The sequence below is a fragment of the Lampetra fluviatilis genome, chromosome 47 (assembly GCF_964198595.1).
Source record: "Lampetra fluviatilis chromosome 47, kcLamFluv1.1, whole genome shotgun sequence".
Lineage (NCBI taxonomy): Eukaryota > Metazoa > Chordata > Hyperoartia > Petromyzontiformes > Petromyzontidae > Lampetra > Lampetra fluviatilis.
This window is the reverse complement of record NC_136321.1, coordinates 3,576,364-3,604,073: the sequence shown is the minus strand read 5'-3', so window position 1 is coordinate 3,604,073 and position 27,710 is coordinate 3,576,364. Positions and strand designations below refer to the sequence as shown.

At 51.8% G+C, this 27,710-nt stretch overlaps 1 protein-coding gene across 1 annotated transcript in view; it reads right to left on the bottom strand.

The window, feature by feature from the left end:
* Nucleotides 1–9,477: 9,477 nt before the first annotated feature.
* The window catches only part of LOC144947794 (uncharacterized), a 34,781-nt gene continuing 16,548 nt past the window's right edge, over nt 9,478–27,710 (bottom strand). The window contains exons 2-4 of the mRNA XM_078877148.1: nt 13,083–13,295; nt 11,297–11,545; nt 9,478–9,482 (exon numbers count right to left, since the gene is read on the bottom strand). Of these exons, the coding sequence (XP_078733274.1) occupies nt 9,478–9,482; nt 11,297–11,545; nt 13,083–13,295 (467 nt within the window). The remainder of the gene's footprint in view (nt 9,483–11,296; nt 11,546–13,082; nt 13,296–27,710) is intronic.

The following is a 27,710-nucleotide window of genomic DNA, read 5'->3' as shown; positions in this document are numbered from 1 at the left end:
GACGTCACCAAGCCCCGCCCATCGCTAACGTGCGCTTAAGAGTTATTTGGCCGCTGCGAACGTCCTCACGGCGATGACGAGCCACTTCGCTCGCGATGGCCCGGCTCAGTGGGCCTCACCTGGTCAAGTAAAGAGAAGTTCGATAGATAGATCACCTCCCGTCCAGCGGCACACGTGCGAACAGCGGTGAGACTTTTATCAAACTGCCACCTCGTGCCGTCGCCATCAGCCGAGTAACGGAACTGGCAACCGGCAGAGTAACACCGATTGCCGCGGTAATCTGCAGAGCAATCGATTACTAATTAGTGTACAGCGCCGACTCCCACCGCTCACGGGACTGCGAGCCTTCATAGGCGCTCGCTGACGTGCGGCGCACGGTGCACACGCGGTGCACACGCGGTGCACACGCGTGTGGCCGGGCGCACACAAGCGAGGAATCAAACACGCGCAGGGTCCCGGGTGGGCAACGTAAATAATCCGCTCCTGTGAGGTATTCCCCCGACAATTATTATTCTTCCCGGCATGTGTTGCGTTGTCCCTAACGCAGACCGTGGCACGTCACGTGACGTCTGTAGCCATCATCGGGCGCGTGCGGTGCGCAACGCAAGGGAAGATCTTGAATCCCTGCCTCACTTGATGCAGCAAATCTGGCTGTGACGGTCCCACCTGATGACGGAGACTTGTGCTGCCTCCGAAACGTCGTGATTTTTATTGTTTTATTTTTATTAATTTTTATTTCATTTTTTACCTACGTGACTTTACCGAAAGAACTAAGCGTATGAGAGTATAAGATTTCCAACACGTGGAACGGCGCCCGGTGGCGGGCCGTGAAACTCTGACGGAGAGCGAGGTGACGAGAGAGGGAGCCAGGTGATGGGAGAGGGAGTCAGCGGTTGGTGCCGCTAGGGGGCGGTGCCGCTCAGCGAGTGGCGGTCGCTCTGGCAGCGCAGAGACCTTCCCACGCTGCGCGGCGCCGCTCTTCGTCGCCCCCCACGCCCACCCACGCCCCCGACGCCCCCCACCCCCACACCCCCCACGCCCCCCACCCCCACACCCCCACACCCCCACGCCCCCCACGCCCCCGACGCCCCCCACACCCCCCACGCCCCCACGGCCGTGACGAGAACCTCGTGCACCTCTGTTCGAGTGAATTCGCAAGGCGCAACGAGATCGTCCCGGTGCGTGCGTAGCGAAACGTCGGACCTCTCTCACTCACACCCACTCGCTCACCACCATCCCTCACTCACTCTCTCTACTCTCCTACCTCACTCACTCATCCACTCGCTCACCTCACTCACTCATCCACTCGCTCACCACCATCCCTCACTCACTCTCTCTACTCTCCTACCTCACCTATCCACTCGCTCACTCACACTGCCCATCATCCCTTTCTCAAACTCTCCTACCTCACTCACTCACTCACACCCACTCGCTCTCGCTCGCTCGCTCACCACCATCCCTCAGTCACACTCTCACACTCTACATCACCCATCCACTCACTCTCCCTCACTCACACTCCCCATAATCCCTCTCTCACACTCTCCTACCTCACTCACTCACACCCACTCGCTCTATCTCCATCATCCCTCTCTCACACTCTACCTCACCCATCCACTCACTCTCCCTCACTCACACTCTCCATCATCCCTCTCTCACAATCTCCTACCTCACTCGCTCACTCGCTCACCACCATCCCTCAGTCACTCTCTCCACTCTCCTACCTCACCCATCCACTCGCACACTCACACTGCCCATCATCCCTCTCTCACACTCTCCTACCTCACCCATCCACTCGCTCTCGCTCACTCACTCACTCGCTCACCACCATCCCTCACTCACTCTCTCCACTCTCCTACCTCACTCACTCACTCACCCACTCGCTGCTAGCTCGCTCACTCGCTCACCACCATCCCTCACTCACACTCACCCATCCGCTCACCCGCTCTCTCTCTCTCCCTCTCTCACCCTTACATCTGTTGGGGTCACACTCCCCTCCCCCACCGCCCCCAATCCCCCCAAATGTTCTCACCCCTCCCCCCCACCCTTAACACCCCACCCCCCACCACATCGTGACCCCCGCTGACCCCCCCTCCCCAAACGAGATAAAACAGAAGCAGCTTCCTGCTTGCTTCGGGGTGAGTGGAGAGTGGGGGGGCGTTGGGGGGGGGCATTGGGGGGGGCATTGGGGGGGGTTCACGGATACAAAACCCTTCCTGTGTTCTAATCACGCGCCAAGTCGGCACGTGTGTGCGTGAGTGTGTGCGTGAGTGTGTGCGTGAGTGTGTGCGTGAGTGTGTGCGTGAGTGTGTGCGTGAGTGTGTGCGTGAGTGTGTGCGTGAGTGCGCATGCGAGTGAGAGTGTGTGCGTGAGTGTGTGCGTGAGTGTGTGCGTGAGTGCGCATGCGAGTGAGAGTGTGTGCGTGAGTGTGTGCGTGAGTGTGTGCGTGAGTGCGCATGCGAGTGAGAGTGTGTGCGTGAGTGTGTGCGTGAGTGTGTGCGTGAGTGCGCATGCGAGTGAGAGTGTGTGCGTGAGTGTGTGCGTGAGTGTGTGCGTGAGTGTGTGCGTGAGTGTGTGCGTGAGTGCGCATGCGAGTGAGAGTGTGTGCGTGAGTGTGTGCGTGAGTGTGTGCGTGAGTGCGCATGCGAGTGAGAGTGTGTGCGTGAGTGTGTGCGTGAGTGTGTGCGTGAGTGTGTGCGTGAGTGTGTGCGTGAGTGTGTGCGTGAGTGCGCATGCGAGTGAGAGTGTGTGCGTGAGTGTGTGCGTGAGTGTGTGCGTGAGTGTGTGCGTGAGTGTGTGCGTGAGTGCGCATGCGAGTGAGAGTGTGTGCGTGAGTGTGTGCGTGAGTGTGTGCGTGAGTGCGCATGCGAGTGAGAGTGTGTGCGTGAGTGTGTGCGTGAGTGTGTGCGTGAGTGCGCATGCGAGTGAGAGTGTGTGCGTGAGTGTGTGCGTGAGTGTGTGCGTGAGTGCGCATGCGAGTGAGAGTGTGTGCGTGAGTGTGTGCGTGAGTGTGTGCGTGAGTGTGTGCGTGAGTGTGTGCGTGAGTGCGCATGCGAGTGAGAGTGTGTGCGTGAGTGTGTGCGTGAGTGTGTGCGTGAGTGCGCATGCGAGTGAGAGTGTGTGCGTGAGTGTGTGCGTGAGTGTGTGCGTGAGTGCGCATGCGAGTGAGAGTGTGTGCGTGAGTGTGTGCGTGAGTGTGTGCGTGAGTGCGCATGCGAGTGAGAGTGTGTGCGTGAGTGTGTGCGTGAGTGTGTGCGTGAGTGTGTGCGTGAGTGTGTGCGTGAGTGTGTGCGTGAGTGCGCATGCGAGTGAGAGTGTGTGCGTGAGTGTGTGCGTGAGTGTGTGCGTGAGTGCGCATGCGAGTGAGAGTGTGTGCGTGAGTGTGTGCGTGAGTGTGTGCGTGAGTGCGCATGCGAGTGAGAGTGTGTGCGTGAGTGTGTGCGTGAGTGTGTGCGTGAGTGCGCATGCGAGTGTGAGTGTGTGCGTGAGTGTGTGCGTGAGTGTGTGCGTGAGTGTGTGCGTGAGTGCGCATGCGAGTGAGAGTGTGTGCGTGAGTGTGTGCGTGAGTGTGTGCGTGAGTGCGCATGGGAGTGTGAGTGTGTGCGTGAGTGTGTGCGTGAGTGCGCATGCGAGTGAGAGTGTGTGCGTGAGTGTGTGCGTGAGTGTGTGCGTGAGTGCGCATGCGAGTGTGAGTGTGTGCGTGAGTGTGTGCGTGAGTGTGTGCGTGAGTGCGCATGCGAGTGAGAGTGTGTGCGTGAGTGTGTGCGTGAGTGTGTGCGTGAGTGCGCATGCGAGTGTGAGTGTGTGCGTGAGTGTGTGCGTGAGTGTGTGCGTGAGTGTGTGCGTGAGTGCGCATGCGAGTGAGAGTGTGTGCGTGAGTGTGTGCGTGAGTGTGTGCGTGAGTGTGTGCGTGAGTGCGCATGGGAGTGTGAGTGTGTGCGTGAGTGTGTGCGTGAGTGTGTGCGTGAGTGTGTGCGTGAGTGTGTGCGTGAGTGCGCATGGGAGTGTGAGTGTGTGCGTGAGTGTGTGCGTGAGTGTGTGCGTGAGTGCGCATGCGAGTGAGAGTGTGTGCGTGAGTGTGTGCGTGAGTGCGCATGCGAGTGAGAGTGTGTGCGTGAGTGTGTGCGTGAGTGTGTGCGTGAGTGTGTGCGTGAGTGTGTGCGTGAGTGCGCATGTGAGTGTGAGTGTGTGCGTGAGTGTGTGCGTGAGTGCGCATGTGAGTGTGAGTGTGTGCGTGAGTGTGTGCGTGAGTGTGTGCGTGAGTGTGTGCGTGAGTGTGTGCGTGAGTGTGTGCGTGAGTGCGCATGCGAGTGTGAGTGTGTGCGTGAGTGTGTGCGTGAGTGTGCATGCGAGTGTGAGTGTGTGCGTGAGTGTGTGCGTGAGTGTGTGCGTGAGTGCGCATGCGAGTGAGAGTGTGTGCGTGAGTGTGTGCGTGAGTGTGTGCGTGAGTGTGTGCGTGAGTGCGCATGCGAGTGAGAGTGTGTGCGTGAGTGTGTGCGTGAGTGTGTGCGTGAGTGTGTGCGTGAGTGTGTGCGTGAGTGTGTGCGTGAGTGCGCATGCGAGTGAGAGTGTGTGCGTGAGTGTGTGCGTGAGTGTGTGCGTGAGTGTGCATGCGAGTGTGAGTGTGTGCGTGAGTGTGTGCGTGAGTGTGTGCGTGAGTGCGCATGCGAGTGAGAGTGTGTGCGTGAGTGTGTGCGTGAGTGTGTGCGTGAGTGTGTGCGTGAGTGCGCATGCGAGTGAGAGTGTGTGCGTGAGTGTGTGCGTGAGTGTGTGCGTGAGTGCGCATGCGAGTGAGAGTGTGTGCGTGAGTGTGTGCGTGAGTGTGTGCGTGAGTGTGTGCGTGAGTGTGTGCGTGAGTGTGTGCGTGAGTGTGTGCGTGAGTGCGCATGCGAGTGTGAGTGTGTGCGTGAGTGTGTGCGTGAGTGTGCATGCGAGTGTGAGTGTGTGCGTGAGTGTGTGCGTGAGTGTGTGCGTGAGTGCGCATGTGAGTGAGAGTGTGTGCGTGAGTGTGTTCGTGAGTGCGCATGCGAGTGTGAGTGTGTGCGTGAGTGTGTGCGTGAGTGCGCATGCGAGTGTGAGTGTGTGCGTGAGTGTGTGCGTGAGTGCGCATGCGAGTGTGAGTGTGCGTGCGTCTGCGCGGATGTCTTTGTGTGCGTGCGAGTGAGCGAGCGTGCGCATTGAGTGTGCATGCCTGAGTGTGTCCGTGAGTGTGTGCGCGAGTGTGCGTGCGTGAGTGTGTACGTGAGTGTGCATGCGTGAGTGTGCATGCCTGAGTGTGTCCGTGAGTGTGTGCGCGAGTGTGCGTGCGTGAGTGTGTGCGTGAGTGTGTGCGTGAGTGTGTACGTGAGTGTGCATGCGTGAGAGTTTGCATGCGTGAGTGTGTGCGTGAGTGTGCATGCGTGAGAGTTTGCATGCGTGAGTGTGTGCGTGAGTGTGCATGCGTGAGTGTGCATGCGTGAGTGTGTGCGTGAGTGTGCATGCGTGAGTGTGCATGCGTGAGTGTGTGCGTGAGTGTGCATGCGTGAGTGTGTGCGCGAGTGTGCGTGTGCGTCCGAGCGAGTGCATGAGTGAGTGTGCATGCGTGAGTGTGTGCGCGAGTGTGCGTGTGCGTCCGAGCGAGTGCATGCGTGAGTGTGCATGCGTGAGTGTGCATGCGTGAGTGTGTGCATGAGTGTGCATGCGTGAGTGTGCATGCGTGAGTGTGCATGCGTGAGTGTGCATGCGTGAGTGTGTGCACGAGTGTGCGTGTGCGTCCGAGCGAGTGCATGAGTGAGTGTGTGCACGAGTGTGCGTGCGCGTCCGAGCGAGTGCATGAGCGAGTGCATGAGTGAGTGTGTGCACGAGTGTGCGTGCGCGTCCGAGCGAGTGCATGAGTGAGTGTGTGCGCGAGTGTGCGTGCGCGTCCGAGCGAGTGCATGAGTGAGTGTGTGCGCGAGTGTGCGTGTGCGTCCGAGCGAGTGCATGAGTGAGTGTGTGCACGAGTGTGCGTGCGCGTCCGAGCGAGTGCATGAGTGAGTGTGTGCGCGAGTGTGCGTGTGCGTCCGAGCGAGTGCATGAGCGAGTGCATGAGTGAGTGTGTGCGTGATTGTGAGTGTGCGTGCGAGTGCGTGCAGCACTTGCCCCAATAAGTCTGTTAAGGCAATGAGGGGGGGGGGGGCGTTGCCTTTGTGCCACAGACTGGCACGCACGCGCGAACACGCACGAAGACAAGCAGGGCACGTGTGTGAGTGGGTGCGAGTGTGAGCGTGATAAGGGTACAGTGCATGCGCGTGTCTGTGTCACATCAGGGTTGACGGAGCATGTGTCTGTGTCTTTGTGTGTCTGTGTGTGTCTGTGTGTGTTTTTGTGTGTGTCTGTGTGTGTGTGTCTGTGTCTCTGTGTCTCTGTGTGTCTGTGTATGTGTTTGTGTATGTGTATGCGTCTGTGTGTGTGTGTCTGTGTCTCTGTGTGTCTGTGTCTCTGTGTGTCTGTGTCTTTGTGTGTCTGTGTGTGTGTCTGTGTGTGTGTGTGTGTGTCTGTGTGTGTGTGTCTGTATGTGTGTCTGTGTGTGTCTCTGTCTGTGTCTCTGTGTGCGTGTCTGTGTGTCTGTGTCTTTGTGTGTCTGTATGTGTGTCTGTATGTGTGTCTGTGTGTGTGTCTGTGTGTGTGTCTGTGTGTGTGTCTGTGTGTGTGTGTCTGTGTGTGTGTCTGTGTGTTTGTATGTGTCTGTGTGTATGTGTCTGTGTGTATGTGTCTGTGTGTCTGTGTCTTTGTGTGTCTGTGTGTCTGTCTGTGTGTCTGTCTGTGTGTCTGTGTCTTTGTGTGTCTTTGTGCATGTCTGTATGTGTGTGTGTTTGTGTGTGTTTGTGTGTGTCTGTGTCTGTGTGTATGTCTGTGTGTGTGTGTGTGTCTTTGTGTGTTTGTGTGTATGTCTGTGTATGTCTGTGTGTGTGTGAGCGGTGGCACAGCGGTTAACGCGCTGCGCTATGAACCTGGCGACCCGGGTTCGATTCGCGCTCACGGCCAACACCGGTGACGATTATCTGAACCGGTCATAGGCCTCCCCTAGGTCGACTCAGCCTCAAATTAGTACCTGGTGCAATGTGTGAACATCGCTACTAGGGAGACAAAGGTGGCCGTTCTGGCCTTCATAGTTGCTCACTAACAGCACCTCCAACAATAGTAGCCGATGTTTAAACACTGTGCACCAGGTACTCATTTGAGGCTGAGTCGACCTAGGGGAGGCCCAGGACCGGTTCAGATAATCGTCACCGATGTTGGCCGTGAGCGCGAATCGAACCCGGGTCGCCAGGTTCATAGCGCAGCGTAGCGCTAAGCGCTGCACCACCGCTCCCCACACACAAACCACAGACACCCCCCCACGCCCTCCGCCACTCGGCGGACGACGTTAAAGACCCCGCGGCCTCACCCCAGACGAGGAGCCAGCATGAGTCACGGCACAAACTTACCAAACTGCCCCCCCCCCTGCCCCCCGGTTCACACCGCTCGCCACCACACAGAGGAGGCAGCTGCCGCTGGGGGTGCCCTTCGAGAGTTCGAGGTGCGCCGCGTTGCCCGGGGCGTTAAAGCGAACGTGACTTGATTTTTATTGTTGGAATATTTATTATTTCATTATCGTTATTATCCTTTCAGGGCAGCGCTATTGACGAATGCGTCAGGTTACTGGCCATCGAGCGGCCGTGACTGTCCGACGCGAGGGTGAACGGAGAGCCCAGTGCAGGCCCCGCGCCGGGTGAATGATCCATCGAAACGATCATCCCTCTCTCTCTCTCTTTATATCTCTTTATCTCGGACGCATGCACGTGTACCCACGCACGTGTATGCACGCACACACACACACGCACACACACGCACGCACACGCACACACACGAGTGTGCGCACCATATGTCCAAAAGCCATGATGACACGTGTCATGCACGCGCCGCTTCACTCTAACCGCAGACAAAGGGAAAGAGACCCCCCCTCACCTCCCACATAGCCTGCACAGGCTGTGGGAGCAAGTGCTGTGAGCGAGCAGCACCTATTAAGGCGGTGGGCACGGCACACCGGCATCAGGAGGGCCACGCTGACACCCACCACACACACCCACCACACACACACACGCACACACAAACACACACACACACACAAACACACACACACACACAAACACACGCAAACACACACACGCGGACCCACCCACACACACAAACACACACACAAACACACACACACACAAACACACACACACACAAACACACACACACACAAACACACACCCACCACACACACACACGCACACACGCGCACGCACACACGCGCGCGCACACACAAACACACACACACAAACACACACACACACGCGGACACACACACACACACAAACACACACACACACAAACACACACACAAACACACACACACACAAACACACACCCACCACACACACACGCGCACACACGCGCGCACACAAACACACACGCGCGCACACAAACACACACGCGCACACACAAACACACACGCGCACACACAAACACACACACTCAAACACACACGCGCACACACACGCGCACACAAACGTGCACACGCGCACACACAAACACACAAACACACAAACACACACACACGCACACACACGCGCACACACAAACATACAAACACACACACACGCGCACACACGCGCACACCCATACATGCACAATCGTGCACACACATACATGCACACAATACCAAAATCAACCCATATAGCCTGTAACAGACTGTTGGGGCAAGTGCTGTTAGCGAGCACCTATGAAGGCCGGAACGGCACACGAAGTAGTGCTTGGCCAGCACCACGCCCGATCGCCTTTGTCTCCCCAGTGGCGATGTTTACACACCGTGTACTCATTTGAGGCTGAGTCGACCTAGGGGAAGCCCAGAACTGGTTTAGATAAACGTCACTGGCATTGTCCGTGAGCGGGAATCGAACTCGAGTCGCCGGGTTCGTAGCGCGGCGCGCAAACCACTACACCACCACTCCCCCACACACTACATGCGCACGCGCACATAAACACACAACACATAGACACGCGCGCACAAACGCATGGAAACACGCAAAAACGCACACCCACTCGCACACACACGCGCGCGCACACGAGCGCACACACACACACACAAACACACGCACACACTCACACACACGCGCGCGCACACGAGCGCACACACACACAAACACACACACACAAACAAACACACGCACACACACACTCACAAGTATATGCACACACACACACGCGCACACTCACACACACGCGCACACTCACACACGCGCTCACACTCAGGCACACACACACGCGCACACTCACACACGCGCTCACACTCACGCACACACACACACACACAAGTAGATGCACACACACACACACTCACACACACTCACACACTCACAAGTAGATACACACACACACGCACACACACACACGCGCACACACTCACAAGTAGATGCACACAAACGCGCGCGTCTAGCCTGGGGCCGGCAATGTGGCAGAAGGCGTCACGTCCATTAAAGTTTGATGTGGGGAGACAATGGCACCCACTCCAGAGGGGCGACGTCTCCCCCACACTCGCTCCCCCGACTCACACTCACCACACACACTCACCAATCACACACCACACACACCACACACACCACACACACGCACTCCCCCTACTCACACTCACCACACACACACACACTCCCCCTATCCACACTCACCACACACACTCATCACACACTCACACTCCCCCTACCTACACTCACCATACACACACTCACCATACAATCACCACACAATCACCACACACACTCACTCACCACACACAATCACCATACACACACTCACCACACACTCACCATACACATACTCACCACAAACACACACTCACTCACCACACATTTACACTCACCACACACATTAACCACACTCACCACACACTCACCATACAATCACCACACACACACACTCACCACACACACACACACTCACCACACACACTCACCACCCACACACACACTCACCACACACACTCACCACCCACACACACACCACACTTACCACACACTCACCATACACACACACACTCACCACACAATCACCCCACACACACACTCACCACACACACACACACCATACAATCACCACACACACACACACTCACCACACACACACCCACAACACACACACGCACTCACACTACACTCTCCAGACACCACACACACACACCACACACTCACAACACAAACTCATCACACACACCACAAACCACACACTCACCACACACACACGCTCACCACACACACACTCACCACACACTCACCACCAACACAAACTTACCACACACTCACCACCAACACAAACTCATCACACACACACTCACCACACACTCACCACCAACACAAACTCATCACACACACCACAAACCACACACTCACCACACACACACACTCACCACACACTCACTACCAACACAAACTTACCACACACTCACTACCAACACAAACTCATCACACACACCACAAACCACACACTCACCATACACACTCCGCACCAAATACAACAAACATCCACCGCACACCATACACATAGCACACCGCACACACACCACAAACACCCCACACACACAAAAAGACAAAGATCACCCGTATAGCCTTAACAGGCTGTAGGGGCAAGTGCTGTTAGCGAGCAGCTATGAAGGCCGCAACGGTACACGAGGGGGTGGGTGGCCAGCACCACGCCCGGCCTCCTTTGTCTCCCCAGTGACGACGTTTACACACCGCACCAGGTACTCATTTGAGGCTGAGTCGACCTAGGGGAGGCCCAGGACCGGTTCAATTAATCGTCACCGGTGTTGGTGGCCGTGAGCGGGAATCGAACCTGGGTCGCAGAGTTCGTAGCGCAGCGCGCTAACCACTACACCACCGCTCCCCACACACACACACACAAAGACACACACACACAAAGACACACACACAAAGACGCACACACACAAAGACGCACACAAAGACACACACACAAAGACACACACACACAATGACACACACACACAAAGACACACACACACAAAGACACACACAAAGACACACACACAAAGACACACACACAAAGACACACACACAAAGACACACACACAAAGACACACACACGCGCCACCCTAACCCAGTGTTAATCTTCTCAACAACTAAATGTTGTTGTCAAAACATTCGTCGCTTCGGCTCGCCTCAGCTCGGCTTACCCAGTGGAAAAACATCGACGCTGCCCCCCCCCCTCCCCCAGAACCGTGCCGGCCTGGCACGGTTTGCACCAGCGGGTAGAGGGGGGGTGGAAGCGGGGGGGGGGGGCTCCGTCTTACCCTCCGTGCCGTCCGAGAAGCAGACCCCGGTGTCGCCGCTCTCCGACGTGACGCTCGCTTGCCGGCTCGCGGGGCCCCCCGTCCACGCCGAGGGAGTCCCCCCGACGCCAACGCCAACGCCAACGCTGCCGCCCCCCACGCACGACCCCCAGCCGGGGCCCCCCACCGCGTCCACACTCCAGCCAGAGTCCGGGCTCCCAACTACAGCGAGCGGCGCCGGCGTCATCATCGTCATTATCATCGTCGTCATCATCGTCGTCATTATCGTCGTTATTATCATCATTATCGTCGTCATCGTCGTGATCATCATCATCATCGTCGTCATCATCATTGTCATCATCGTCATCATCATCATCGTCATTATCATCGTCATTATCGTCGTCATTATCGTCGTCGTCATCATCGTCATCATAATCGTCATCGTCGTCGTCATTGTCGTCATCATCATCGTCATCATCATCGTCATCATCGGCATCGTCAACGTCATTCACGTCATCGGGATCATCATCAGGGTCACATTCAGGTGTGATCGCACAATAACCGCGCGACTGCTGTCATCATTCAATAGTAACATCTTCGTGTAACCCTCATCACCAGCCTAATCATCATCATCATCACGACGATTTGTGCTTCAGTCCCCTCTACGCCGCGGGGTCTCGAGGAGCGCTTGGCACGTGCCGAGCGCTCGACGTCACGACTCAACGCAGCTCAGCGGGCACCCCCAGTGGCAGCTGTCCCTGTGCGGCGCACAACGACTCACGGAACCTCGGCTGAGCGTGGACACGAGGCTGCCGCTGCTGCCGGCATTGCTGCTGCTGCTGCTGCCGCCGCCGCCGCGTGCGATCCCGAACCGGGTTGTTTCATTGCGGTGGCGATTTTTTTACGAATTTCGCCAATTTGGGACCGAGACGCCGGAACGCGACGGGGCAACGTCCGCTGTTGCGGCGATCCACACCGCAGTAGCCGGCGGTGGCGCCACCGGATTGGTACCGCGCAAGCTCTCCCAACAAGCGGTGAACGCGCTGCAGCCGTGCCACGCCAACATCGAGGTCTCGCGCCATGCCATCGTCACGCAACCGTCGTGCAACCGTCGTGCAACCGTCGTGCAATCGTCGTGCAATCGTCATGCAATCGTCATGCAATCCGCATGCAATCGTCATGCGATTGTCGTCGTCGTCGAGACATTAATCGTCGCGGTTCACACTCGGCTGGGTCCGGCAGGCCCTCCCCGTGACTGCTCTGGTCGGAAGACGCACCGCGCACCAGGCACTACATTTGAGGCTGGGTCGACCTAGGGAAGGCCCAGAACCGGTTCAGATAATCGCCACTGTTGTTGGCCGCGAGCGGGAATCGAACTGCGCCACCGCTCCCACACTCTCTCTCTCTCACAACAAAGACAAAGATCCCCCGTGTAGCCTTAAGAGACTGTAGGGGCAAGTGCTGTTAGCGAGTAGCACCTATGAAGGCCGACACGGCACACCAGGGGGCGGGTGGCCAACACCACGCCTGGCCTCCTTCGTCTCTCGAGTGGCGACGTTTACATACCGCACCAGCTACTCATTCGAGGCTGGGTCGACCTAGTGGAAGCCCAGGACCGGTTCACATAATCGCCACCCCACGTCTCCGTCTCTCTCTCTTCACGCGCGCCTACACAGCCACACGACAGCAGCCTCCATCAGCCAATAAGCGAAGGCGACGTCGGCACGGCCTGCGCCAGGCTAGGTGCACGCGCACTCACCGGTCGTGTTGGCGCGGTGAGCGCTGACCCCCAAACTCTCTGGGTCTTGCCACTCCATGTCTCCGTCGCGAGCCCCCCCAGTCACCGGTGGCCCCCCAAACGAGACTCCGGCTGCCCTGGGGGTCATCGTGGAGACCCCGACTCGCTCCAGGTCCTGCCACTCCATGTCGGTGCCCGCTGGTAGGGGGTTGTCCACCCCTCGCCTGGCCCCGGCTAAGGGTGCCAGCAAAGAAAACGTCGAGAGTAATGAGTTATGCTGCAGGACAAAATCCGATGAGCTCTGAAGCTCTTTGTCAAAGATGTCCAGTCGGGGCGGGTCAGAGCGTTGCAACAACACAACACGATATGAGGGCAGAGTATGGGAATGGTAAACACATCACTTAAACAAATACAACTCCGTAAAGTCACGTAGAAGGAAAATAATAAAATAATAAAAATAAAACATAATAAAATAATTCTCACGACGTTTCGACCTGTTCTTCACCTGAGGACGGCTGCTTGCGTTGTGGCCGAAACGTCGTGAGAATTATTTTATTGTGTTTGATTTTTATTATTTTATTATTTCCCTTCTACGTGACTTTACCGAAAGAACCAAGAAGATGAACCCCTGCAGTCACGAAAGCTTTAAATCGAAAAATACAACTCGATTATATTACTGGTCAACACACTTTTTCTGACATAAGGTATTCCAACGATTTAAAGGTAATTTTGGGGTGCTGATTCCAAATCTGGCATCAGTTTTTGTCTATCACATCAGGTTTTTGAGATATCAAATATTGCATTTTCAATAAAAACGGCAGAAGAAAAATATTAAATAAATGTGGATATCTACATAAAATGATATTATAAACACACTATCCTAAAAATACAGCACCATATTTTAACACTAAAGCAGTCACTGACTCGCAACAACTTGCAATCATAAGTGACAGTGTTAATTTCTGGTAAAATCAATGAAAATGGGGTATGCCGATAGCATAAAATGAGATGTGATAGAGCAAATCTGAGATCCGATTTGGAATCAGCACCCTGAACTTTGTCTAGAACAGCTGCAAAAGTCCAGGCCAGAAAAAAAGTGGTTTTTTTTGTTGACCAGTGTAATTTTATTCTGACCAGGTAGAGCCCACTGAGCTAATTTAACGTCTCTGTCGGAAGCGACCTGGTCACAAATGACAGCTCATGTGGCTTATACCACGTGGACATTTACCGCAGCAAAATCATCTAAAGACGACGACGACGCGACCACCACAACAATCATCTTAGTGGCGTCGGTGGTGGTGGTGGTCAGACGCGTGCCTCAGCAACAGAAGCCTGGGCTCGACTCCCAACTCAGATGCCTTAATTATTTTACACGCTTTTATTTAACTCACTCGGTCTGTTGCTGTTGTTGTTGTCGTATCCTCAAATCTTGCAACTCAATTTTAACCAACTTCCCAATGTGGTATCGACTGCAAACTTGGTATACTCATGTTATACTGATGACATTCCTATATTCTAGCATTAAAAATAAAAGAAATTAAAAGCATATTCTTTATATGTGTATGTTTCGGCTTGGGTCTAATTGTCCACGCTCAACTCACGTTGGCTGTAAATCACCACGGCCCCTTACGTTGTGGCAAGCTTCGGGGCCACTTCCTGGAGTCGTGGAGTTTTGCCATTACGAGTACGGTACATTTCATTAAAGCGTGTTTTTTAAAGAGTATTTTTTAATATCACGTATACCGTGTGCAGTTTGAACGTTGTTCTGGCTCCCACCCTGCTTCTGCCTGGGCTTCATCGCCGAAGCAACTCACACAGGGGGGCTGCTACCGGGCAAACTGCACCCCCAATGCTGAAAGACGACCCGCAAATTACAATACGGTTACTGAATTGTCAATCAAGACAAAGATCCCCCGTGTAGCCTCAACAGACTGTTGGGGCAAGCGCTGTCAAGCACCTATCAAGGCCGGGAAGGCACACGAGGGGGTGGGTGGCCAACAACCCGCCCGGCCGCCTTTGTCTCCCCAGTGGCGATGTTTACGCACCGCACCAGGTACTCATTTGAGGCTGAGTCGACCTAGAGGATGCCCCAGGCCCGGTTCAGATAATCGTCACCGGTGTTGGCCGTGAGCGGGAATCGAACTCGGGTGGCCGGGTTCGTAGCGCTAACCGCTGCACCACCGCTCCCCACTCGATTTGGATCACACATCAGCAGGAGCAACATCGCTCCACAGCTGCCAACACGTGGCAGGACCCTCATGACAAGAAAGTTACTTGAGACTCAACGAGGCTCTCCGGAGTGTACACGCGTAACAATATACAGAGTGTGTGATTTTAGTAAAATAAACAACACACACGAAGCATCACATCGAGTACGGAAGCTCAAATTGACGCGGGGATTCCTGAACAAGACATCCACCACAATCATCGACTCGCCGGCTCAAATCAAACGTACAAATAACGCCAGAAATCTTGACTTGAAGCGGTCGTGATTACAGGAATTCAAAACAACGCCCCGTACAGCACTGCGTATCGGAAGGTGAGCGAGCTCGCTTGGACAACAACAACAACAACGAAGACAACAACAACGAAAACAACAACATGTTTAGAACCTTGCGACATCCACAACAGCCGGAGACCAACAGCGCGATAACGGCCACGGACGTAGCCACGGTAACCAAGGCCCGGGTCGCGACAGTCGGTTGATTGATGTCGCGACAGTTGATTGATTGGTGTCACGACAGTCGGTTGAATGGTGTCACGACAGCCGGTTGATTGGTGTCGCGACAGTCGGTTGATTGATGTCGCGACAGTCGGTTGATTGATGTCGCGACAGTCGGTTGGTGTCGCGACAGTCGGTTGGTGTCGCGACCGAGCGCACGTGGCGCGCACGTGACGCGACCCGGAAGTAGGGCTGAACGATTAATCGATTTCAAATCGACATCGCAATTTGAAACAATGCGATTCGCAAATCGCAAAGGCTGCGATTTTTTTAGCGATTTGAAAAGTCCTATTTACTTTACTCTTAGGTTTTATCGGTAAAGTCACGTAGGTAAAAATAAATAATACAAATACATAATAATAAAAAATAGAAAATAATAGAAATAAAATAATAAATCACGACGTTTCGGAGGCAACACAAGCTTCCGTCTTCAGGTGAAACCGTCACAGCAAAATTGCTGTACAGTATACTGGTTTTTTTTCGGTAAAGTCACGTAGGTAAAAAGTTAAATTAAATAAATGAAAACAACTCAATTAAATCACGACGTTTTGGGGCGCAACACAAGCGTCCGTCATTAGAATAGTTTTTATTTTTTATTATAAGAACTTTATTTATTTAACTTAACAATTGCTCTATGTTTGATTGCTCTATGTCAATTAAAACATTTTTATAAATGCATGTTGGAAGCAATTCGTAGCTTTTAAGTTATCATCCCTGCGTTAGAATATATAGAGCAGTTCATATTGTGATGGTACCGTATGGTAATGCTCCATCACGCGTTGTAAATCTATTACACAGTGAATATTGAACTGACGCTTGACTTTAAAAAATGTAATTGCAAATCAAATCGCTAAATCTGTCAGAAAATCGTTCAACCCGACCCAGTCCCGCGTAGCCAATCAGCGCCGAGCGCTGAATCGCCACGAGCCCGTGTTCGATCCACTGCTGGATGAATGCCCCCACCACTGTCCCACCATTCGCCTACTCGCACCGCACACCGACAATTCTATAACGCCACCTCTCACGACCCGGCGATGTTCACGATCCGATCTCGTCTCACACTCTCTCTCTCTCTGTGTGTGTGTTAGGATGTGTTAGGATAACGTACGATCAATTAATTTCCGGTTCCAAACTGTAGCTCACAAGGTCATCAGAATCAGAATATTTATTTACAGACTGTAGGAATCCGTTCTAGATTTGAAGCTTTCGTGACTGCAAGGATTCATACTCTAGGTTTTTTCGGTAAAGTCACGTAGGCAAACAATACTCTCTCCTTTTTGTATTTGGATTGTCAACCAACACGGGGTAAAACAACATGTACACCGATTGTTCTCTTTCAGCCCCCCCCCCCAACACGTTCCATTCATTGGCTACCACATTCAGATAAGCCCCGCTTCCCCTCCCCCTTAAACTTGTATTTAAGAGTTATTATTTGGTTCTTTCGGTTAAGTCACGTCTAAAGATAAAATAATAAATTAAATAATATGGTTCTTTCGGTTAAGTCACGTCTAAAGATAAAATAGTAAATTAAGTAATATGCTATTATTTAATTTATTATTTTATCTTTAGACGTGACTTAACCGAAAGAACCAAATAATAATTCCTGCAGTCACGAAAGCTCCAAAATTAAGATTGTATTTAAGAGCTTGTCTCTCGGAATTTTGCCTCACTTGATACAGTAAATATAGCTGTGAAGGTCCCACCTGATGACGGAGACTTGCGTTGCCTCCGAAACGTCGTGATTTATTATTTTATTTCTATTATTATTGCTATTATTTCGATTTAAAGCTTTCGTGACTGCAGGGATTCATCTTCTTGGTTCTTTCGGTAAAGTCACGTAGAAGGGAAGTAATAAAATAATAAAAATAAAACATAATAAAACAATTCTCACGACGTTTCGGCCACAACGCAAGCAGCCATCCTCAGGCGAAGAATGAAACACCCCAAGCTTGGAGCGTATATTTAAGCTGGGTTAGAGGGGGGGGAGGTGGGAAGAAGAGCGCCTAAACAAAATAATTTGCATATCAAGAGGAATTCAGCATATGGAAAATGCGTAGGAGGTGGGCGGGGGGGGTTCCAAATCAATACTATGCCCGTGCATTATGCAGGATTAGCAGCATCAAAGGGGGGGGGGAAGGGGGGGAGCATTAACAAAGGAAAGGAATGTTAATAGTATGTAGCTGTAGTTACTAAACAACCACGTAAAAAACTACAGTATAAACTGCATGACAAACTAAAGTATAAACTACATAGCATCATCAGTAAACTTACTATACTCTACAATAAGCTGAGTTACTAACAGTAAGTAATACATGAAAATTCTACGTTGTAAAAATTTTTATATAATATGCTTCCATCTAAACTTTATTCTCTTACATCACACGCGTCTATACCGTACTATATACTTCCATAGGCAAAACCAACATTAAATTACATACTGTATTGCTATAAACCACCCTATACCTTATACATTTTTAATATAACACTATGTATTATTCTACCCACCCTAATGTGTATCAAAATGGTTTATTACGTCCTTCCAGTGATTGCTAAGCCAGAATCCATCTTCTCGGTTAATATTGTCTCTGTGTTTGTAAATGTGGATCGCCTCATGTACGAATCTCTCATGATAGCCAGATGGCTTGCAGAGAACCTCTGTCTTGGAGAAGTCAATGTCATGTGAGCCCACTGAGTTGTAACAGTGATCTGCCACGGCTGAGGTGTTTGTCCTACAGTGTTTCAGGTCAGCTTTATGTTCACGGATGCGGTCCGAGACATGTCGTTTGGTTTCCCCAATGTAACTGCTACCACAGAGGCAACTTAGTTTGTAGACACCAGGGTACTGTATGTCTGGAACCACATCTTTTACAGACGGTACCAGATCACGGATTTTATGTACTGTGTTGAATCGGACCTGGATCTTGTGTTTAATCAGGATTTTGGAGATCTTTTTTTTTTTGTGACCCCAGCAATGTAGGGTAAGGTGATGGTCTTGAAAGGCTCCTCAACAGGATCCTTCTTGGTGGTTGGAGTGATGGCTTTGCGGATTGTGTAGTCGGAGTAACCATTAGCCTTAAGAGCTTGGCGTACGTGTTTGAGTTCACTGGAAATGTGTTCATGGTCGGAGATGCATTGGGCTCTATGATATAGAGTCTTGATGAGGGAATTCTTCTGGGATGGATGGTGGTGGGAATCCGGTTTTAGATAAGCATCCGTGTGGGTGGCTTTCCTGTAGACAGAGTGGCTCATTGAACCATCAGGTCTCCTTTTGATTAGGACATCCAAAAAGGGTAGCTTGCCATCATTTTCGACTTCCATGGTGAATCTGATGGCTGGGTGTATGGAATTGATATGGTCGAGAAATTGGTCTCCGGTTGTAGCCAACATCTTCATGGAGAAATTTGAGACGGACGCCATCCAGACTGCCACTCTACGCCCGACCTTATGGAAGAGGTACGTAGACGACACTTTTGTCATCTGGCCACATGGCCGGCCTGCTCTAGACCAATTTCTCGACCATATCAATTCCATACACCCAGCCATCAGATTCACCATGGAAGTCGAAAATGATGGCAAGCTACCCTTTTTGGATGTCCTAATCAAAAGGAGACCTGATGGTTCAATGAGCCACTCTGTCTACAGGAAAGCCACCCACACGGATGCTTATCTAAAACCGGATTCCCACCACCATCCATCCCAGAAGAATTCCCTCATCAAGACTCTATATCATAGAGCCCAATGCATCTCCGACCATGAACACATTTCCAGTGAACTCAAACACGTACGCCAAGCTCTTAAGGCTAATGGTTACTCCGACTACACAATCCGCAAAGCCATCACTCCAACCACCAAGAAGGATCCTGTTGAGGAGCCTTTCAAGACCATCACCTTACCCTACATTGCTGGGGTCACAAAAAAGATCTCCAAAATCCTGATTAAACACAAGATCCAGGTCCGATTCAACACAGTACATAAAATCCGTGATCTGGTACCGTCTGTAAAAGATGTGGTTCCAGACATACAGTACCCTGGTGTCTACAAACTAAGTTGCCTCTGTGGTAGCAGTTACATTGGGGAAACCAAACGACATGTCTCGGACCGCATCCGTGAACATAAAGCTGACCTGAAACACTGTAGGACAAACACCTCAGCCGTGGCAGATCACTGTTACAACTCAGTGGGCTCACATGACATTGACTTCTCCAAGACAGAGGTTCTCTGCAAGCCATCTGGCTATCATGAGAGATTCGTACATGAGGCGATCCACATTTACAAACACAGAGACAATTTTAACCGAGAAGATGGATTCTGGCTTAGCAATCACTGGAAGGACGTAATAAACCATTTTGATACACATTAGGGTGGGTAGAATAATACATAGTGTTATATTAAAAATGTATAAGGTATAGGGTGGTTTATAGCAATACAGTATGTAATTTAATGTTGGTTTTGCCTATGGAAGTATATAGTACGGTATAGACGCGTGTGATGTAAGAGAATAAAGTTTAGATGGAAGCATATTATATAATTTTTTACAACGTAGAATTTTCATGTATTACTTACTGTTAGTAACTCAGCTTATTGTAGAGTATAGTAAGTTTACTGATGATGCTATGTAGTTTATACTTTAGTTTGTCATGCAGTTTATACTGTAGTTTTTTACGTGGTTGTTTAGTAACTACAGCTACATACTATTAACATTCCTTTCCTTTGTTAATGCTCCCCCCCTTCCCCCCCCCCCTTTGATGCTGCTAATCCTGCATAATGCACGGGCATAGTATTGATTTGGAACCCCCCCCCGCCCACCTCCTACGCATTTTCCATATGCTGAATTCCTCTTGATATGCAAATTATTTTGTTTAGGCGCTCTTCTTCCCACCTCCCCCCCCTCTAACCCAGCTTAAATATACGCTCCAAGCTTGGGGTGTTTCATTCTTCGCCTGAGGATGGCTGCTTGCGTTGTGGCCGAAACGTCGTGAGAATTGTTTTATTATGTTTTATTTTTATTATTTTATTACTTCCCTTCTACGTGACTTTACCGAAAGAACCAAGAAGATTGCTATTATTTTTATTATTTATTTTTTACCTACGTGACTTTTACCGAAAAAAACCTAAGAGTATGTAGGAATCCGATGAGCTATAAAGCTCTTGCTTACGGATGCCCAGTCCATCAGCAACAGCAGGAGCGTCCATGGTCAATCCGCTGCTGGATGAAGGCTTCCCAAAGCCGTATCCACCTCTAACGAACCTATAACGATCCCAACAATCCCACCCAGCCACTGGCGGCACGCGATCGGATTTGCTCGCTCCATCTCCCCCCAGCGGACGTCCTCCGAGACGCGTTCCGTCCCTTGGCTGCAACTCGGTTCTTGTTATCGACCCTCGCCCCCCCACCCACCACCCCTCCCCCCCGTCCACCCCCCCGTCCACCCCCCCGTCCACCCCCCCGTCCACCCCCCCGTCCACCCCCCCGTCCACCCCCCCGTCCACCCCCCCGTCCACCCCCCCGTCCACCCCCCCGTCCACCCCCCCGTCCACCCCCCCGTCCACCCCCCGTCCACCCCCCCGTCCACCCCCCCGTCCACCCCCCCGTCCACCCCCCCGTCCACCCCCCCGTCCACCCCCCCGTCCACCCCCCCTCCCCCCCACCACCCCTCCCCCCCACCACCCCTCCACCCCTCCACCCCTCCCCCCCACCACCCCTCCCCCCCACCACCCCTCCCCCCCACCACCCCTCCCCCCCACCACCCCTCCCCCCCCACCAAAAAAGTCAGACCCCCCCCCCTCAAATATGACGTCACAAAGTTTTACCCCCCCCCCCCAAAAAAAATAAAACATGCTTCAAATCGCTTTAAACTATTGTCATTGTAGTGCGTATTTAATGTGGCGCTGCACATTATTTGTATTTAAAGTTGCCCATTTCGATGTGACGTTACATTTATACACCCCCCCCCTCGTCACACATCGTCACAAATGTCTGACCCCCCCCCCCCCCCAGGTGCGTGACGTCATTTATGGACGGCCCCATTCACACGATTTGTTGGCTGCTATAAATGCCCCACGTGGTGGTACGCCGCTTTTGTTGAGCAATCATTTTGTGGGCCGGGTCGCTTCTGAGAAATAAGTTCATAGTGTAGCCGTGGCCTTTACCTTGTAAGATAAAAAAAAAATCGTTTTAGTTCTAGATTTGAAGTTTTCGTGACTGCAAGAGTCACGTAGTAAAATAAAATAAAAATATTTGTATATATTTTTAAAGGGATTTGTTTACCTTTCATGTATTTCGCACTCCTGTTTGCTGTTGTAACATTCTGACCCGCCCCCACTGGACTATCTGTGAAAAAGAGCTTTACGGCTCATCGGATTCCTCCAGGAGAAACACAGATTCCGATTCTGAAAAGGGACAAACATAGACTCAAGAGACGTTTCGGACAATCGCCCTCCTTCATAGCAAGCATTTGTCTGACGAGAGACAATATATAATAGACGTAGCAGTTTCGATTTAAAGCTTTCGTGACTGCAGGGATTCATCTTCTTGGTTCTTTCGGTAAAGTCACGTAGAAGGGAAATGATAAAATAATAAAAATAAAACATAATCAAATACAATTCTCACGACGTTTCGGCCACAACGCAAGCAGCCGTTCTCAGGTGAAGAACAGGTCTGTCGAAAAGGTGAAGAACTGTCGGAAAGCGTATTTCCGACAGTTCTTCACCTGAGGACGACTGCTTGCGTTGTGGCCGAAACGTCGTGAGAATTGTATTTTATTATGTTTTATTTTTATTATTTTATCATTTCCCTTCTACGTGACTTTACCGAAAGAACCAAGAAGAAGACGCAGCAGTGTCTATTATATACTATTATATATTCAGTAGTATTATTACACGCTTTTTATTTAACTCACTCCGTCTGTTGTCGTATCCTGAAAACATCTTGTAACTCAATTTTTACCCACTTCCCAATGTGCTATCGACTGCAAACTTGGTATACTTATGTCATACTGATGGCAATACTATATTCTGTCATTAAAAATTTTAAACATATTTTTTTTACATTTAACACGCTTTTATTTAACTCACTCTGTGTTGTCGTATCCTCAAATCTTGTAACTTTATTTGAACCGTTTTCCCAATGTCATATCGACTGCAAACTTGGTATCGGTGTGTCATACTGATGACAATACTATATTCTATCATAAAAATTAAAAGATTATTTTTTAACAATATTTTTTACGGCTCTAATTGTCCACGCTAAACTCACTGTTGGCTGTAAATCACCACGGTCCCTGACGTTATGGCAAGCTTCGGGGCCACTTCCTGGAGTCGTGGAGTTCTGCCATTACGAGTAGGGTACATTTCATTAAAGCGTGTTTTTTAAAATAAAGTATTTTTTAATATTTTATGTTTTCTCTTTTTAAGGCACAGTGGTTGTGACCGACACAACGTGGCAATTTTGTGCTGTGTTCATTTGTGCACCGCCAGTGCGGGATGAAGAGAGTGCGGGGCCTGTAGCAGTATGTTATAAAGGGGCCCTAAATAAAAAAAAATATTAAAACACAATGTTTTTTACTTGCATAGTAAAGTAATTGTATTTTTTCATTTGCTATACAGCCAGATAATACGACAAATCGCTAACCTGAAACACCCAGCCGTTCATAAAAGTCGAAGGCGGTATAGTACTATAGTAATAGAGCAAGTGCAGAATCACTGAACCGGAATTGATAGCTTGAAAGCATTTAGCGCGGGGACCTTGAAAGTGCGGGGCCCGTAGCATGTGCAATTTTCGCTCCTCGGATAATCCGGCACTGTGCACCACCACCAACGCAGTGCCCCATCACCAGATACCCCATCACTAGATGCCCCATCACCAGGGATGCCCCATCACCAGATGCCCCATCACCAGAGATACCCCATCACCAGAGATGCCCCATCACCAGATACATCATCACCAGATACATCATCACCAGATGCCTCATCACCAGAGGTGCCCCATCACCAGATGCCCCATCACCAGATGCCCCATCACCAGATGCCCCATCACCAGGGATGCCCCATCACCAGATGCCCCATCACCAGATGCCCCATCACCAGATGCGCCATCACCAGGGATGCCCCATCACCAGGGATGCCCCATCACCAGATGCCCCATCATCAGATGTCGCATCACCAGATGCCCCATCACCAGATGCCCCATTACCAGATGCCCCATCACCAGATGCCCCATCACCAGGGATGCCCCATCACCAGATTCCCCATCACCAGATTCCCCATCACCAGATGCCCCATCACCAGAGATACCCCATCACCAGAGATACCCCATCACCAGGGATGCCCCATCACCAGATGCCCCATCACCAGATGCCCCATCACCAGATGCCCCATCACCAGAGATGCCCCATCACCAGAGATGCCCCATCACCAGAGATGCCCCATCACCAGAGATGCCTGTGTGTGTCCTGTGTGAGTGGGGAGAGTTTGCTCCCTACAGCTACTCGGGTTTCCACCCATGGCTAAAATAGAAACCCCAACGCAGTGTTACGGATCCTGGGCCAAACATCGCACTGCTGAAACATGTACCTGCGGATTACTCAGTTGGGATCAACGACACAGATCATCCCCCCCCCTCACCCCCTTAGCCTGAACAGACTGTTGGGGCAAGTGCTGTTCGCGAATAGCACCGATGAAGGCCGAAACGACACACGGGGGGCGGGGGGGGTGGACAGCCCCGCGCCAGGCCGCCTTTGTCTCCCCAGTAGCGACGTTTACTACGCACTACACCAGCTACTCATGAGGCCGAGTCGACCTTGGGGAGGCCCAGGACCGATTGGGATAATCGTCACTGATGATCAGCCGTGAGCGGGAATCGCACTCGGATCGCCGGGTTCGTAGCGCAGTGCGCTGACCGTTGCACTGCCGCTCCCCGTACTACTAGATCGAGATCACACAGCAACAACAACAACAGCAGCAACAACAACAACAGCAGCAACAACAACAACAACAACAGCAACAACAACAACAACAACAGCAACAACAACAACAACAACAGCAACAACAACAACAACAGCAGCAACAGCAACAACAACAGCAACAACAACAACAGCAGCAGCAGCAACAACAACAACAGCAGCAACAGCAACAACAACAGCAACAACAACAACAGCAGCAGCAACAGCCGCAACAGCAGCAGCAACAACAACATCGCCGCCCCCCACCCACTACAAAAAAACTTGGCAGGACCCTCCTGAAAGCGTCTTGAGACTCAGAGTTGTTTCAAACACCTTGGCAGTGGTGGCTACAAAACCCTAAAGCTGAAAATGAGCAACCAACGAAGCGTGGAGGGATGCACGGTTGGGGAGAAGGGCACCGACAGGGAGACGTGGATTAGAGGACACACGCAGGTTAGAGCCGTCACATCAAACTTCCTGGGCGTCTGGTCCTTCCCCCGCACCTCCCATTAGCACGGTCGGCTGCGTACGGCTCGAAAGAATTTCGCCGCACGGCACATGCATCCACGCCGCTCGCTGTTGAAGTCGAGTTTGTGAAGTTGATTCGAGTCGCCATGGGACCAGGGTCGAGTCTCTATCGATTGGCAAGAGTGGGCCGGGTCGCCCACAATAACGATGGCTGTCGGTCGAGACTAAGGACGGAACAGCAGCAGCAGGAGCAGCACCACCACCTTTCCACCAACTCAAAAGTCAACATTGTGACCGGAGCGTCTTAAGAAAACAGCAGCAGCTGGACCATGAGACGGCTCAACTCCAGTATCCGTGGACTTAATAAAATAAAAACTGTTGTTATTTTTCATACTTTGATACTTGCAAAACAGAAATCCCGTGTTGTAGCTGCTCACCCCGAGGTATAAATGCTCTGATGGTGCATCTACTTTGTGCTGTTCGCATTTTGGCGTTGTTCTCTCGTCTGACGCTGGTGGTGAGACGGGGCCATGAAGAAGGCAGCTGCCTCTGGTGAAGTCCAATCAGTTTTCAAAGACAACAATATTGAAATCTAGAATATATTATATTATTAGCGCACGTTTTGTTTGCATGTTCACCACAAGTACAGCGTCTTTGGTTAATGCAGTAACTTGATTCCTTGCAAAAGGTTTCTGTTTGGTGTTTGAACATCTTAACACAACTCCTGATGTTATTATTATTTTGGCCAGAAAGGGTAAAACCTATTTCAAATTTTTCATTCTTTGATACTGGCAAAAAATAAGCTCCGTGATATCCGTGGCCGGCAGGTCGCACGGCTTGCGAATTCCAATCGCGATGATGATGATTATTATTAATCCGCACCGGTGTCATCGCTCTAGCTGCTGCTGCTGCTGCTCGAACATCGAGAGTCAGTGACTGCGGCTGCGAGGTCTGGGAGGTGGTGGTGGTGGTGATGCCGATGACCATCTCAGTGCCACTCGCCACTGCCAATTCCCCCGCGTGTTGGATCCCACCTCGGGCTGCCTGAGATCGAGAGGTCAGCGGCGCGATGTCGCTCACCGCTGCGCCACCGCTCCCCCTACACACACACCGTCCGAGCCGGCGAAACACTGCAGCGCGGCGCGTGTATTTATACGTGCGCGCAGTATATTTAGGATATTTACACGCGCACATGTTAGCGGCCTCAGCTGCCTCGGCTCATCCCTCGCACCTAATTTTATCCGAGTCCAGTGAGCGCGAAGGTCCCATTTCTCCCCTGCCGTTGGGCACACAGCGCCACGCGCACCACGCGGAGTTCCTCTACCGGGCTGAGGAACTGAACCCTGTGAAGAGCGTGTGTGTGTACGTGTGTGTGTGTGTACATGTGTGTGTACGTGTGTGTGTGTACGTGTGGGTACGTGTGTGTGTACGTGTGTATGTGTGTACTTGTGTGTGTGTACGTGGGTGTGTGTACGTGTGTGTGTGTGGGTACGTGTGTGTGTACGTGTGTGTGGGTACGTGTGTGTACATGTGTGTGTACGTGTGTATGTGTGTACTTGTGTGTACGTGTGTGTGTGTACGTGTGTGTAGGTACGTGTGTGTGTGTACGTGTGTGTACGTGTGTGTGTACGTGTGGTGTACGTGTGTGTGTGTACGTGTGTGTACGTGTGTGTGTGTACGTGTGTGTGTGTGCGTGTGTGTGTACGTGTGTGTGTACGTGTGTGTGTACGTGTGTGTGCGTGTGTGTGTACGTGTGTGTGTGTACGTGTGTGCGTCGTGGTGACGTCACCGCCACTTAGTGGCGAATGGCGGTTGTTGTTGTTGTGTACGCGTGTGTGTGTGTGTACGTGTGTGTAGTACGTGTGTGTGTGTGTGTACGTGTGTGTGTACGTGTGTGTGTGTGTGTACGTGTGTGTGTACGTGTGTGTGTGTACGGGGACCACTGGACGGGTTCCGCAGGATTGGAAGGACCGCACAGACTGTAACAACTACAGGGACATCTCCTCAGTGTGCCGGGAAAGGTCCTGGCAAGGATTATATATTCAACATCGCCTTGCTAGGCACGCTGAGGAGAGGCTTGCAGAGCCCCAATGCGGTTTCAGGAAAGGGCGGTCCTGCACAGATGCCATATTTTCTGTCCGTCTGCTACTGCAGAGGTGTAGGGAATTCCAACAAGACCTACATCTCTGCTTTATTGACCTGGTCAAGGCCTATGATACCATCAGTAGGCCTGGGCTCTGGGTTTTTCTTAGTGCTTTCGGAGTCCCTGACCCTCTGCTCACGATCATTAAGAACCTTCATGATGGTGAGCGGGCCCGGGTAAAACTACGTGGCCGGGAGTTAGAGCCATTCCCTGTACACCTTGGGGTGCGACAGGGATGTCCTCTGGCTCCCACATTATTTAACATCTATTTTGACCACGTAGTTCGTGAAGCCTTCAATACATGTACCGGAGGAATTTCTGTTTGGTACATATATTATGGGAGACTGATCGATGCACGGGTGCGATCAAGGGATGGC